The sequence below is a fragment of the Dunckerocampus dactyliophorus genome, chromosome 20 (assembly GCF_027744805.1).
Source record: "Dunckerocampus dactyliophorus isolate RoL2022-P2 chromosome 20, RoL_Ddac_1.1, whole genome shotgun sequence".
Classification (NCBI taxonomy): Eukaryota; Metazoa; Chordata; class Actinopteri; order Syngnathiformes; family Syngnathidae; genus Dunckerocampus; species Dunckerocampus dactyliophorus.
Window position 1 is genome coordinate 6,021,189 of NC_072838.1, and position 15,250 is coordinate 6,036,438.

General features: G+C 36.6%; 1 protein-coding gene across 2 annotated transcripts in view; it reads left to right on the forward strand.

Annotated features, from left to right (window-relative positions):
- The window catches only part of thrb (thyroid hormone receptor beta), a 57,392-nt gene that overhangs the window by 8,023 nt on the left and 34,119 nt on the right, over positions 1-15,250 (forward strand). The window contains exons 2-3 of one of the 2 annotated variants that reach the window (XM_054763256.1): positions 4,717-4,777; positions 9,322-9,372. In XM_054763256.1, the coding sequence (XP_054619231.1) occupies positions 4,771-4,777; positions 9,322-9,372 (58 nt within the window). In that variant the 5' untranslated portion in view covers positions 4,717-4,770. Of the gene's footprint in view, positions 1-4,712; positions 4,778-9,321; positions 9,373-15,250 lie in introns of both variants that reach the window. The other variant, XM_054763255.1, reaches the window with a different exon arrangement.

Sequence of the window (15,250 nt, forward strand, 5' to 3'; positions counted from 1 at the left end):
AGCTACGCCACAAGAACATTGCTGGCAAAATAAGAGAAAAATGTAGCCAGCTGTCAACTATCACTTTCCCCGATTGCGCGCACACACACACACACACACACCCAAAGCCCCTCCTGACACCTTTCTATGTTGCTATGTGAAATCAATGCGCCCCGGAAGGAAGTTCTACTAATGCTTAAAATGACCAAACATGGCAAAATACTGTAAGTATTGCATGTTATCATGAATGTACCTGTTACTACATGGTCACAGCATGTATGTAAAACCATAACACCTTGTTGGAGGCTTTTGGAGGTGTTGTAATAGCAGGCTTTGTAGGTGGAATAGATGTGTCCCATTACGTGCATTAATGAGCTGCCTCTTTTTAGCTGGTTTTAATACACCCAAAAATGTTAACACAAAACACATTTTACAGACACGCGGGTGAACGCAAGCCAAGGCAAAATTTCTGCAAACATTTTGGACGTTAACCGAAAAAGGTGCTTACTCGGGCAGACGTTAACCGAGGTGCCACTGTAAAGTTGTAATTTTTCTAATATTAAGTTACTGAAAAAGTTATTTTACAAGAATAAAGTCAAAATATTATGGAATAAAGTACATTTAATGTGAAGAAAATGTACAAGAAAGAAGTTGGGGGGGAAAAAAACAAGGGCATAGGTGTCCAAAGTGCGGCCCAGCGGCCATTTGTGGTCCACGGATGTTTTTTTAATGGCCCGCGGCCCATTGGAAAAATGTAATTTAACAAGAAAACTAAAAAAGAAACAACAACATCATAAAAAAAAACAAAAAAAAAAACAGGTCGAATTTTACAAGAATACAGTCAAAATATTACGAGGGGAAAAATAATGCTATAATAGCAGCATAAGTTGAAATATTACAGAAAGACCTTATGTTTTTTATATTATGAGAAACGAAACAAAGTAAAGTTGTAATTTTCTAAATATTATGGGAATAAAGTTATAATGTGACAAAAATACAATTTACGAAGATTATAAGAACAAAACAACAAAGAAAATGGGGGGAAAAAAGAGCAAAAAGTGAAGATGATATTAATATCATATCATATATCATAACTCACCTATATGACAAAGCTGAGATGCTGTTTTTTTTCTTGAAATATATATAACTTCCTAGCATAACTACATGTGTTGCTTTACAAAATATCAAAGTGGCAAAGTTGCATCCTTTCACTGTGTGGCCCTCACTGGAACACGTTTGGACACCCCTGGTTTATGGCCTTTAAGTATCACTGATAGACAAAATGTATCCTGAGCTCCAAAAATTGCGCATTGAATTTTGTCTGCGAGAAGACAGTGTTAGAAAATCTTTATGCAAGGCATTTGTTATTGTTGTTGTTTCTAATGGCGCTTAAAGCTTCATCAAAAAGGAAGGTTTAAAATGCTATTTAATATAGCGCGGACGTCCTCCAGTAAAGGAGGGTGATAACTGAGGGCTGTGCTTCCCATTCTATATTTGGAGATTCAGTGAACCACAAGTTGGACTCAATACTGGGAGTGAAGTGTTCCAGTGGGGTGATAAAGCACTACAAGGTCCTTAAAATGGAATTCTGCTTGACCTAAAATGTTATTCTCTCCAAGGAGTCAGTGCAGTACAGAATCTAGCTGTACTGCACTGACTCTATCTAGCTGTCTGCCTAGCTAGGTATCTCCGTCAGTGAAGACATACTGAACTGATTCATATGTCTTGTAAAGAAACGAATACAAATCCTTTGTAACTGTATAGCAAAGGTGTCCATTTGCGGCCATTGGTGTCACTACACGTCATGGAAGTGAAATTATTCAATCAATCAATCAAACTTTATTTTTATAGCCCCTTACATCAGCTGTAACTGAACCAAAGTGCTATTATTTATTATTTATTATTGAAAGATAGTCCCAATAAAAAAAATCCCCCAAATTATCGAACTAATTGCTGTAGTATAACCATGAGGATGCAGTGAATCTGAAGGTGAGTTTGGTGGCACTACATTTCACAGAAGTGAAATTATTGAATGATCGTTTATTGTTTCTTTTCGGCATAGATAGGCCTGTCACGATAATCAATAAATCCATTAGTCGCACAATGAATCAAAACAAATTTGACAATTTTGCCGGCCTTGATAAATTGACATGTGCATACGTGTTTGTTTTCCTGCTGTCTCTCTACCCAACAGGCTGGATGATAAGAGGGTTCATGAACGGTGTGAGTGAACCCTCCTGTCAGTCATTCAGTCTCTTTGCGTAGCACTCGCGAGTGCACTACTTGCGAGAGCTGTGTGTGCACTACTTGCGAGAGCTGTGTGTGTGCTGTGTGCTACTCGATCGAAAACTTTCTTCATTCCTGTTGTATATAAAACACGACCTGATGTCCATTTCGTTTGGGAATCGTCATTTTGTGACATTAAAAAGTTTGTGACAAATTCAATCACATAAATAATACAATGCCATGGAACTTATGTTCCAGCTGCCGTGATTCCCCAAGTGTAACACCTCATTGTGCACCTAACGCATTTTGGTTCATCCAGAACATGTACATTGACCAAACTCCGACAAAATGGTGCACCTCATTAAACGTAAACAGCGTATTCCACACGCAATACTGATAACTGTCAATCAAGGCAGTGTATAAAGCAAGGCAAGGCAAGTTTATTTATAGAGCACAAGGTAATTCAAAGTGCTTTACAGAAAACAAGGGTGAAATCGCTTCATAAAATCATTCCATAAAAACATAAAATTATCCTAAAATCATTCCATAAAGTTCCGTAAATTATCCCATAAAACAAAAAAGATCAAATACTCTCAGTTGTCATATGCACAGTTGAATAGAAGTGTTTTCAGCTTGGATTTGAACACTGCCAAAGTTCGTAACGTAGCATCACAAGGTTTTTTTCATATTTAATATTGATGTTGGTGTGACATTCGTGAGGATGACTCCAGTGAAAACTTGACCCAAAATGATGATCAGAGACATGTTGAAAGTGGGTTTAAGTTGAAAAGCAACAAATGTTATGAGTGCATTATCGACATCTAAATGTCAGCCCAACTAGGAGTACACTTTTAATCTCACATCGCTATGAATAAAAAGCAGTAAATGATCGTCTTGACTCATGTGCATTAGATCAGAAGCGCTATTCTGAGTCAAAGTCAATTCTTGATGCACAGACCGTGGCGCGTCGTCCCCTAATGCCTCATTTACGATTCGGCTTTGCGCAATGAAACTTGATACAGTCTAATCATCACGGTACTCCAATCACAAAAAGGTCAGCAGATGTTGTTTTCCGTCAAGATTTGAAGCTGATGGAATCATTTGGGTGAGTCCAAGGCAAGTAATAGATTACATCAAGTTGTTTTGACGCCACTGCTGATTATCAGATCAGCTCAGGTATCATAAACTTAGGAGTTGGAGCTTGTTGTGTCTGTGTCGAGCGAAACGGTGGCTTCGCCGGGACCAGGTGAAGAAAAAAAATAATGAATACAATATAAGATATTTCAATAACATTTAAAAACAGTATTAAAAATATAAAGATAATGTAGATAGTAATATTTGTAAAATGTAAAAATAAAATGTATATAACATATTTTCATAAATAAGACATTGTAATGTTATTAAAATATTTAAATGTATAATATTAAAAATGTAAACATAAAAATAATGTATACAGTAGAATAATTTATATAAATAAAAGTGTATGTTATTGTAAATATGTGATATATAAAATATTATTTAAAAATGGTAAAAATAAAAATGTATATTATTTATTTATTTATTTATTATTTATATTTATTTTTCATAAGTAAATAAGGTATTGTTTGGAATGTTATAAAATATTGAAATCTATAATATTATTAACTCATTCAATACCAAAGGCGTATTTATATGTTTTTTGTGCAAGAGGCAAAAAGAGGTGATGATGCAACTGCACAAAGATGCCATTTTAAAGCAGTTGTAAGCCATACATTTGATAAGAGCACGGCATGGATCATTTGCATTGAAAAACACTCGACAGGATGGAGGAAGTGGAAGAGCATGGAGGAGCGTAGCGTGCAGCAGGTTAGGCATTGCAGGAAAACTTTAACACATGCGCACGCGTGTGCACGCATGCACACACACCGTTTAGTCCCAACTGTGAAAATGTAAATAGTTCATGGTGTTACATTTGTAAATAAATTATTTTGATGTAAAACAACCCTTTTTTGTATTGTTTATTTTGGTATAGTTGTTGATATTTGAGCTGTCGCAAAAGCAAAACAATTGTGTCAAAGTGAAAGTTAGGCTTGATATGTATCTTTTCAAAAAAAGCTGGTTTTCTCCATTTTACTAAAGAACGGAAAAAGGTATAATGAAACCTGATGATGAAAGAGACAGTCTAATCTTTCTTTTGGTAGTGCGGCCTGAGGGCCATTTGCTGCCTGAAGCGAATTTTTTATTGTCTCGTGGCGTATTGTAAAAATAAAATGTAACCAAAAAACAGCAAAAATGGGGGAAAATAGAACAACAAGGCACAATGCAAAGAGAAAATGCTGAAATGTTGATACTTATAACTAATAATAACACAAAGCTTTGTCTTTAACTCAAAGTGGCCCCTGGCATGCTTTGATTTTTCCGTGTGCGGCCCTTTGTGGAAAAAGTTTGGGCACTCCTGTTTCAGAGCGTATTAAATGGATCCGGATGGCTTCCACTTGACTTGACTGTTTGCAACTGTTTGTGTTTAGCCAGGTTGGTGGCTGGGTAGCCCCGAAGATGACGTCTTGCCCTTGAATCCCCACCAGTATGTCAGGTAAGACACATGTAATTATATGCGTTTAAAATTTACAATGAAAACTACAGGAGGAGAAAGGTGGAAAACAAAAAGACATTTCAAAGACTATACGAACAGAGGAAAGCATTAACACTTTTAGAACAAAGTTGGGAATGTGCCTATTGTAAAAAGAGATGTGGATGAAGCATATGAACACTTTCTAAAAATGTATATCAAGGTCTACGATGTGCACTGTCCATTGAGAGAATTGTCTAATAAGCAAAAGAAAATAAATCAACCGTGAATGACATGCTCTCCAAAATGCTTGTGAGAGGAAAAACACATTATATAGGAGATAATACTAAAAAAGCAGAAAATAAGTATAAGACGTACAAGAGCAAGTTAACACATATTTGAAGAGTATGTAAGAGAGAATATTATAGTAGTCTATTAGACAAGAATAAAAACAACAACACCATGGGGCATTCTAAACAGTATTTCATACATGGAAATGCTACAAATGATGATATGAATGAGGTAGTTGAAATGTTCAGTAAATATTTTGTAAATATTGGACCACACTTGGAGGAAAGGATCTCAAATTACTTGTCAACAGAAGGAGAGGATGAAAGTATAGACAGGAATCCTAACTGCACGTTCGTCACTAGTGTGACTAAAAAAGAAATAATCGTCAATAAAAGTAAACCAAACACATCAACTGACTGTAATGGAATCGACATGGGAACAATAAAAAAAAAAAGGTCATTAAAGAGATTGCGGAACCACGGATGTACATCAGTCAGTTATCATTTCAGACTGGTATATTTACAAATAAAATTCAAATAGCTAAAGTAGTACCAATTTTCAAAACTGGAGACAAACATCAATTCTCTAATTACCGACCATTTTCTTTATTGCCACAATTCTGTAAAATCATCAAAGCAATTCAACAACAGTTTTGCTAAAGATTTATAAATACGAATGAATTGATCACAGGCAGCCAATACGGATGTAGAGTTAGCATTTCAACTTCCATGGCACTAATTGTAATAACTGAGGAAATGACCAACGCTACAGACCGCAGAGAGTGTGCAGCTGCAGTATTTATGGATTTAACAAAAATCCATAAATACTTGAACCTTACTTACTTAGCAAACAGGAAGCAATATGTGAAGCTAGGAGACTATACATCTGCAAGCTTAAACATATCATGCAGTGTACCACAGGGTTCAGTACTGGGGCCAAAACTGTTCAACTGTTCAACATAAACGATATCTGTAATGTCACAAGATACCTAAAGCTAGTAGTATCTGCAGACGACGCTACCGCATTCTGTTCTGGAGAAAGTACACAAGAGCTAATAGCTAAAAACCACAGATGAAATGACTTCACTAAAAAGATGGTTTGATAAAAATTGTTTATCCCTGAACTTAAGTAAAACTAAAATAATGCTATTTGGTGATAGCAGAAAGGATACTTACGTACAAATACAAATGAGCGACGTGGACATCTACAGAGTATCTGAAAATAAGTTTCTATGTGTTAGAATAGATGACAAAATGATTTGGACATCCCACATAAAAAATATACAATATAAGGTGGCAAGAAATACCTCGATACTGAATAAAGCAAACTTCGTTCTGGACCACAAATCACTCCATACTCTCTATTGTTCTCTAGTCTTAGCATATCTAACTTATTGTGTGAAGATATGGGGTAATAACGATATAAGCACATTTCACTCACTAACTGTACTACTGTACAAAAAAGATCAGTTAGGATAATCCATAATCCAGCCGCTTATAGAGAACATATGAACCCGCTATTCCTAAAATCACAACTATGTGAAATGTGATCTGTGATGTATGCTGAAGTGAAATAAAATGTTCAAATGAATCAAATCAAAATATCTGAACACAACCACACTCATAGATTGTTTATACTGTACTACATGAGATTTAATCTTGACCCATTTAAGTTCCGTGATATGATTTCAATTTGTGTGCCTGGTAATCAGGCCCACGGCATCTGGATGTGTGTCATCAGAGCAAAAGAGTCAGAGAGAGGCCTTTTGGACATGTGTCGCTAGAATAGGGAGGTCGTGGGCTGGAGGTTCAAGTTGCCAAAGCACAGGGACTTGAAACTGAAACAGGAGCCTTAAGCCGTCGGAACACAGGCAGTTTGAGCTGCTGTGGCTGCAGTAATTGAGTTTCGCACTGTGGAAGAAGCCAGAAAAGGAACAGGCAACGGGACCTAGTGTCGGACAGACGAACGACTGGCAGGCTGACAACAGGCAAGTTGGTGTCTTGCAGATTCCAAGCCAGTGCTGCGCTATCACTTCAATCTTTCGACGTTGAGGTCGCTCTTGCAGAAACAGCAGATGGATTACAGGAATTGGAGTTCTTCGAAGAACAGAAGTCTGTTGGCTCATTGTGGTTGCTGTGGTGTCGAGGCATGAGGGACCCACATGCAGTAACCAGAGAATAGGTGCATGCAGCAAAATTCCAAAACTGCTTTATTCTGAAGATGATAATAACAACTCAACAACAAAAACTCAAGAGGCAATGACAACTGGCGACAAAATACAACACACAACACAAAAATAGTACTTCCAAAACAGCGAATGAAAGAGCAATGTGGAAAACTTGACACATTAGAACCAAAAGTACAAAAAGCATGAACGCAAAGATGACAATACTGGAGGCGGACTTGAAGGGAATGCAGCTCTGTCAGTGGTCAGGAGACAGTAGTGAAGTACAAGCCGGCATCTTCCTGCTTAAAAAGCTCGACTGGTTGACAAGCGGCTGCCGGTGTGTTTTTTTTAAATTAAAGAAAATATATTTCAACTTTTTTGTTCTTGTAACATTGTAACTTTTTCCACAAACAAATATTTGAAGAACTACAACTTTAGTCATTGTTTTGATAATATTATGACTTTAAAAAAATGTCTTTTTTCTTTAATATTTCAACTTTATGCTGCTAAAATGATATTTTTTTTGCAATTATGACTTAATTCCCACAATATTTTGACTTTATTCTCATATTATAACTTTTTCTGCAAACAAATTTTTGAAAAATAACAACTTCATTCATTTTGTTTGTTTTTTGTAAATGTACTTTTTTCTTGATATTTCAACTTTGTTACTAAAATGACATTATTTTTCCTCATAACATTACGAGTTTATTCTCATAAAATTGCAACGTTGTAAAATTAGAATACGACTTTTCTCTCTTCGAATTTTGACTTTGTTTTAAAATTACAGCTGTTTTTTCCATTTCAGCTGGGTTTTAACTTTTTTTTTCAAATATTTCAACTTTCTTGTTGTAAAATTGCTGCTAATAATTATGGCTTAATTCCCATATTTTGACTTTATCCTTGTAACGTACCTTTTTTTGCAAACAGATGTTTTAAAAATGACAAATGTATTAATTGTTTTCTTGGTTTTTCATCATGTTTTGACTTAGTAAAAATAAATCTCCTAAAATGACATAATTTTCCCTCATAATATTACCTTATTCTTGTAAAATTATGACTTTTTTCTTAGATCATAGCTTTTTTATCTTCATATTTTGACTTTATTCTTGTAAAATTACTGCTGATCCTTCCATTTGTGCTGTTGTTTTTTTTGTTTTAGTTTGTTTTCTTGTTAAACTATATTTTTAGAATGTTCCACGGGCCAAAAATGGCCCCCAAGCAGCACTGTGGACACCCCTGACAGTTGTATGGTGGAATAGCTGTGCGGACGCTGTTTCATTCTAGTCCATTACAAAGTTAACTTTAAAGAGTGGACGTTGAGAGGTGTATACTTGCCTACTTTAACATTTTAGTAAACCTCAGCAGCAGGTACAATCATCATTACACACACTGGCCCGCGTCACTTTCTGTTATGTCTCTCCCTTAAACCGTTTCCCCTGCACCCCAGGAACCTTTACATTACAATCCTATTTTAAGAGATGCTTTCTTCCTACTTTGCTACCACTTCTTGCTTGAATTCAACAGTGTTTCTTACCTTACCAGTTCGCTTGCAACTTTCTTCGGCATCCCTGTGACCTATTATGCAGCGTAACTTAAAAAAAAAGCACAAGGAACATTCATTGCCCCATCAGAGCAGGGTGCACAGTGCTTATTAGGAGGAAGAAAGGCGATCGAAACCAAGTTGTTTATCATTCTGTGTGCGTTCGATGAAGAACTAAACCACACACACACAAAATAAAGATGATTTCAGGATTCCCTGGCTGGAATCTGTCTATAGCCGTGGTCACCAACCTTTCATTTTTGAGACCAAGATCCCTGGTCCCGGCCGTGAACATGCACAAGATCTACCCCCCCATTGTTTGGCCACTTGATTTTGCGTAATGATATGTGGGCAAATGGAGCGCTGTGTTAGGCTGTAAAATAACCAAGACATAATTTTGACAATAATTTTCATCAAAAACCGAATCCTACAAAAACCGGGGCATATAAAAACCAAGGTTCCACTGTAAAGTGTAATTTTTTACATTTTAAATAAATTCAATAGCACAAGTCAATATTGCGTGAAACAAGCAACATGAGACAAATAATTGTTTGTGATGTGTTTCAGACTCCGCTGAAAATTACTCCCCCCGCTGGACAGATGAGGCCCTTCAGAATGGTGAGACTTGACCCTTTACTTACTGGTTGGTGTTTGGATGGTGATGGTGACAGTGTCGACAGTATACTTAAGATTTGCACAATGGATTTGTCTTATTGATAGGATTGAAATTCAGCAAAGAGAGCAGGCGTGGGAACAATGTGGAATTTTTTTGAATGTCAAAAATGTATAGCTTAAATTTTTTGAAAGAGCTGCATTTTTTTGGTGTTGGAATCGCTTGAGAAATGTGGAAGTAGTAAATGTTTAGTCAGAATGTCCTAAAAGGGTTGACTGCTTTCATGTTGGAATGGTTTGAATGGCTTGAACTTGAATGGCTTGAACTTGGAAAACCATTTTCAACCAAAATCACCCCAAGAGCGCAGCGACGACTCATTCAAGAGGTCACAAAAGACCCCACAACAACATCCAAAGAACTGCCTCAGTTAACGGTGCGACAAGCAACATTGCTGAATTTAACACGCCATAGAGACAAATATAATGTAGTTACTATTTTACACAGGAAATGGCAGACATCTGTAACGTTAATATGAGCAACACTTGTGAGTGTGTTCCAATGCGAAGTTAAGGAGTTTAAAGGGTTTGAAGCGCCACATACACGGGAGCTCACGGCTGCTGGCGGCAGCGAGTCGGCCCGCTATGACAGTCCACAAAGCAGGACATTTTGGAGCTTCACCGTGTTCTGGGCCGCAGGAAGGGACATCCCAGCGGAACATTTTACTGATCAAAGCTTGTTCTTCGACAGCTCAGAAGACAAAATTTGAGTTTCTCATCTCAGCCTCATTTTAGTTTCTATTTTCCATAAAAATGTTTTTCATATGTTTCTCCTAAAAGACGACGTACGGTGAGTGTAGCACGGGTGGTCAAAACAACGCTACGGTGAGGGGGAATGTAAAAAAAAAACGAGGAAATAGCGACAGTCGCGGGGGAATGCGTGGCTGGAAATACATTTCTAATAGCGGAGAAGGCAGCGGTGGTGTCTAAGATCCTGCTGTAAATGATGATGATGATGATGGCTGGTTTTGCTTGAGAGATGAAGAGTATCACAAGTGGATCAGACATTTTGATGAGCTTGTTTGGTATCATGGAGACTGGGATCTGACCATTTCTGAGCTTGGTGATGTCATAATATGCAAATTAGACGGGTGAATTTACTCCCATCACAAACTTTGGGTCATACTGATGACTTTTCTCATTTACAGTATGCCTTTATCTCTAACTATTTTCAAGCTACAATCGTTTAAAATAGTAATCTCAAAACGGAATATTTTCTAGGAAAAAACTCTGGCGCCTAAAGGTTTAAGATCAGTGTTCATGACTCCATCATAAGAAAGACACTGGGCAAAAATGGCCTGCATGGCAAGATTCCAAGATGAAAAACACTGCTGAACAAAAAGAACATTAAGTCTCGTCTCAATTTTGCCAGAAAACAGCTTGATGATCCCCAATACCTTTGGGAAAATACTCTGTGGTCTGACGAGACAAAAGTTGAACTTTTTGGAAGGTGTGTCCCATTACATCTGGTGTAAAAGTAACGCCTCATTTCAGAAAAAGAACATCATACCAGCAGTAAAATATGGTGGTGGTAGTGTGATGGTCTGGGGCTGTTTTGCTGCTTCAGGACCTGGAAGACTTGCTGTGATAAATGGAACCATGAATCCTGCCGTCTACCAAAAAATCCTGAAGGAGAATGTCCAGCCATCTGTTGGTGACCTCAAGCTGAAACCAACTTGGGTTCTGCAGCAGGACAATGATCCAAAACACACCAGCAAGTCCACCTCTGAATGTCTGAAGAAAAACAAAATGAAGACTTTGGAGTGGCCTAGTCAAAGTCCTGACCTGAATCCTATTGAGATGCTGTGGCATGACCTTAAAAAGGCGCTTCATGCTGGAAAACCCTCCAATGTGGCTGAATTACAACAATTCTGCAAAGATGAGTGGGCCAAAATTCCTCCACAGCGCTGGAAGAGACTCATTGCAAGTTATCACAAACGCTTGATTGCAGTTGTTGCTGCTAAGGGTGGCCCAACCAGTTATTAGGTTTAGGGAGAAAACAGTTTTTCACACCACTGAAGGTGAAAAAGACTATTATTAATATCAACTTCACTCTTTGCTGTTTTTTACCCATTTTTGATGTTTTTTCTTAAGTTTCCAAATATTTAGACTTTCTTTTTTGTCGTTGTTGTTGTAATATTATGATTTTGTTCTGCCCTGCGATTGGCTGGCGACCAGTCCAGGGTGTACCCCGCCTCTCGCCCAAAGTCAGCTGGGATAGGCTCCGTGACCCTAATTAGGATAAGCGGCATAGAAAATGGATGGGTGGATGATTTTATTGCCATAATATTTTGGCTGTATTCCCATAAAATTCTAACTTTTGTCCCCAACATAATCACAAAATTATAATATTATGAAAAAAGCGGAAAATCGCGGCAGTTGCGGAAGAGTAGCGTAGAAGGCAGCAGTGGTGTCCAAGATCCCGCTATAAATGATGATGATGATGATGGCTGGGTTTGCTTGAGAGATTGAGTATCACAAGTGTATCACAAGTATTATTTTTTTTATATTTCAGTTCTATGCTACCAAAATGACATTAGTTATGCTCATAATATTATGAGTTTGTTCTTTTAAAATTGCAACTTTTTTCCATTGCTGCTGCTGCTGTTGTTTTTTTTTTTTTTATTTTCCAACTATTTCAACTTTCTTCTAATAATAATTTGACTTCATTCTCATAACAGTATAACATTTTCCAGAACCTAGTAAAAAAAAAAAATGTGAACATTTTTTGGGTTTGTTTCTCATAATATTACGGCTTTCAAAATCTATTTTTTTTTCCTTTTAATATTTTAACTGACCTTTAACTTAATATTACGAGTTTATTCTTTTAAAAGTGCAAATTTTTTTAATTGCTGCTGTCTTTTTACATTTTAACACTATTTCAACTTTGTTCTTGTGAATTTTATTTTAAAAATTATAACATTATTCCCATAATATTTTGACTTTATTCTCATAACATTAGAACTTTTCCCCCAACCTAGTAAAAAAAAATTCAAGCTGTGTTTGTTGTTTTGTTCCTCATAATATTTTGACTTGAAAATTGTTTTTTCTTCGTTTGAATAATTCTACATTATTCCACCACATTGACGTTACTTATCCTCATGATATTTTGACGTTATTCTATTACATTTTTTTCCTTTTAATATTTTGACGTTACACTTGTAAAATTACTGCTGTTTTTTTTTCATTTTTGCTGTTTGTTTACGTAGTCTTCTTGTTAAATTATAGTTTTAGAATGTGCTGCGGACCAATAACAAAACAGCTGCGGGCCTCAAACGGGCCACTGACCACACTTTGGACACCCCTGCCTTAACCTTTAGCAAAGGATGCCTGCTGTCGTTCCCTTAAGCTTACCCTGACCTCCAAGGGGAAAAGTGTTCACCTCAGGTAACAAAGAGTAGCTCAGGACATCTGGCTTAGGGCATCACGTCAGCTAAGGCCCCAGGTCGAGAGATTCCTCACATCCAAAAATTGGTCATGACCGGCTTTGAACCCCCTAAGGCCTAAAGTCCTCAGCAAGCATGAAAGGAGAAGAATTTATCTGTGTAAGCACCTGCTCAAGGGCCACTCGGGCAACGTAGTGCCTAGAGAGGCGTTGGTTCCCGGTTGCAAGGACGGTGGGTGGCAAAGAAAGGACGGATAGTTGCAAATAAAGTGCTGTCTCATCCATTTCATTGCCTCACCAGCTGAAGACCTGTCTGTGGAATATTCAGGAATATTCATTTTTCTTTCCAACGCTATTAATAATCTGGGTAAGTGTATTTATTTATTTATGTTACCACGGATAGGCTCCAGCATACCCGCGACCCTAATGAGGATAAGCGTCATAGAAGATGGATGGATGGATTTTATGGACACATATTAGCATATATGTATGTGTGCGTTGGAATGTTTTTGCCATGTTGAGTAAATAATAATCGATGGTTAACTGCATTTTTGCAAACATTTTAACAGTGATGCCCTGTATTCTTAAAGACATTTTTTTGGAATATTTTATTTTTAACAGACATAATAGATTTTTTTATATAAATAAAATGTAACTTTTTTAAAAAATATCAAATGTAATGCTTGTATTTTTATGTATATTTATATAAGTATATTTTATTTATAAATAATATATATATTTTTATATATATGCGTACTTTTCTACTTTTTAGTTTAAGACATTTTTTTAGAATCTTTTATTTTGAACAGACAATAGATTTTTTTTATATAAATAAAATGTTAATTTCTAAAAACTATCAAATGTAACGCTTGTAATTTTATGGATATTTATATAGGTACATTTCATTTATAAATAATACATATTTGTTATATATATGCTTACATTTTATACTTTTTAGTTTAAGTAACTTTAAAAATTGTGATAGTATTATCCCTCGTGTTCAGACTTTTCATGTTAAAGGAAAATAATAAGACTAATGTAGAATTTCTATTTTGACGGGGAGGAAATACCTAAGAATTAAAAAAGAAAAAAAAAACAGCATTAGGGTCCACCAGCTAGACAACAGATTGTTTCAGTATTGAGGCCCACTGTCTGATAAACGCTTAATAATATAACATGTCGTCTCCGCTCCAAACAAGATTAGTACATGTCAAGGACATCACCTCATTGAAAAGTTAAACTGGTATCAAGCCTTCTTTGCACACAGATTTGCCTCAAAGGGCCTGCCACACAGCAGCTGTTCGTGGTTAATCACAGCCACTTGCCACACACTCACACTGATCTTCACAGAAGAAGTCAATAATTCCTTTGTGGCTTCTGTAATATACATAAGATAAGTAATATGTACATAAGATTGTCGTTCAAATTCAGAACCCAGCCACTACCATTGTTTCTACAGAGCATGGTGCATGTCATACTCATTATGCTAACAAGAATGTTTTGTAATAAAAATACTTGAGAAACACTGTTGGACTCATGCAGTGTATTAATAACACGACTTGACGCGCGGCATATTGTACACTAACCAGGAAGTGTACATGAACCAAGGCAAAATTTTCACATACATTTTCAACCTTAACTGAAAAATACGCTAACCAGGGCGTACGCTACCCGAGGCTCCGCTCTACTTCGGCCAATACGCGTAGTCGACTACGTCTACTTTTTGTCTGTTCAGTTCAATTAGAAAATTTACGGCAAGATTTTCCCTCGTACATTTTCCAGTTAGCGTACAATATGGCGCTGGTCTTGTCGTGTTATTAATACACTCCGTGAGTCCAGCTGTGTTCTGAATATATTTTCTTAACAAAACGTCCTTTTTAGCATCCTGTATAGCTTGCTATTACATGGAAACAAGAAGCAGAAGCCAGCTAAATCAGCGGTTGACTCTGTATTTCTTTGCTATCTAACACAGTTACGCCACAAGTCTCAAAAATGTGAACACAAAACACCTTTTTATAGTTTTCCAATTATAATTTTACTTGCATAAAAGAATTCTAAATGCATATAAAAGACGAAGAAAGGGATAAATGAACATTTAATGTTACATTTATCTTCATTGAAGATGTGGTTGTTTCAGCGGAAACAACACAGACACCACCTTCGTGTTTTGCTATTGAATTCAATTTTAAGTTATTGAATTCAATAGTGTTTCTCAACTTCTTTATCAAAATGCTGTCCCTTTCAACTTTCTTTGGCTCCATATTGGCTTAGCCTGCAGCTGTGATCAAAAGAAAAGCAGAGACTTGAGGTGAGAAACACTTCCGAGGTCAAGAAATAACTCATGGCAAAACAGTAAGGTGGTGTCCGTGTTGATCTCGCTGCCACATTGTCTCTTTGGCAACAATCACATCTTCAATGAAGGTAAAACTAACTTTAAATGTT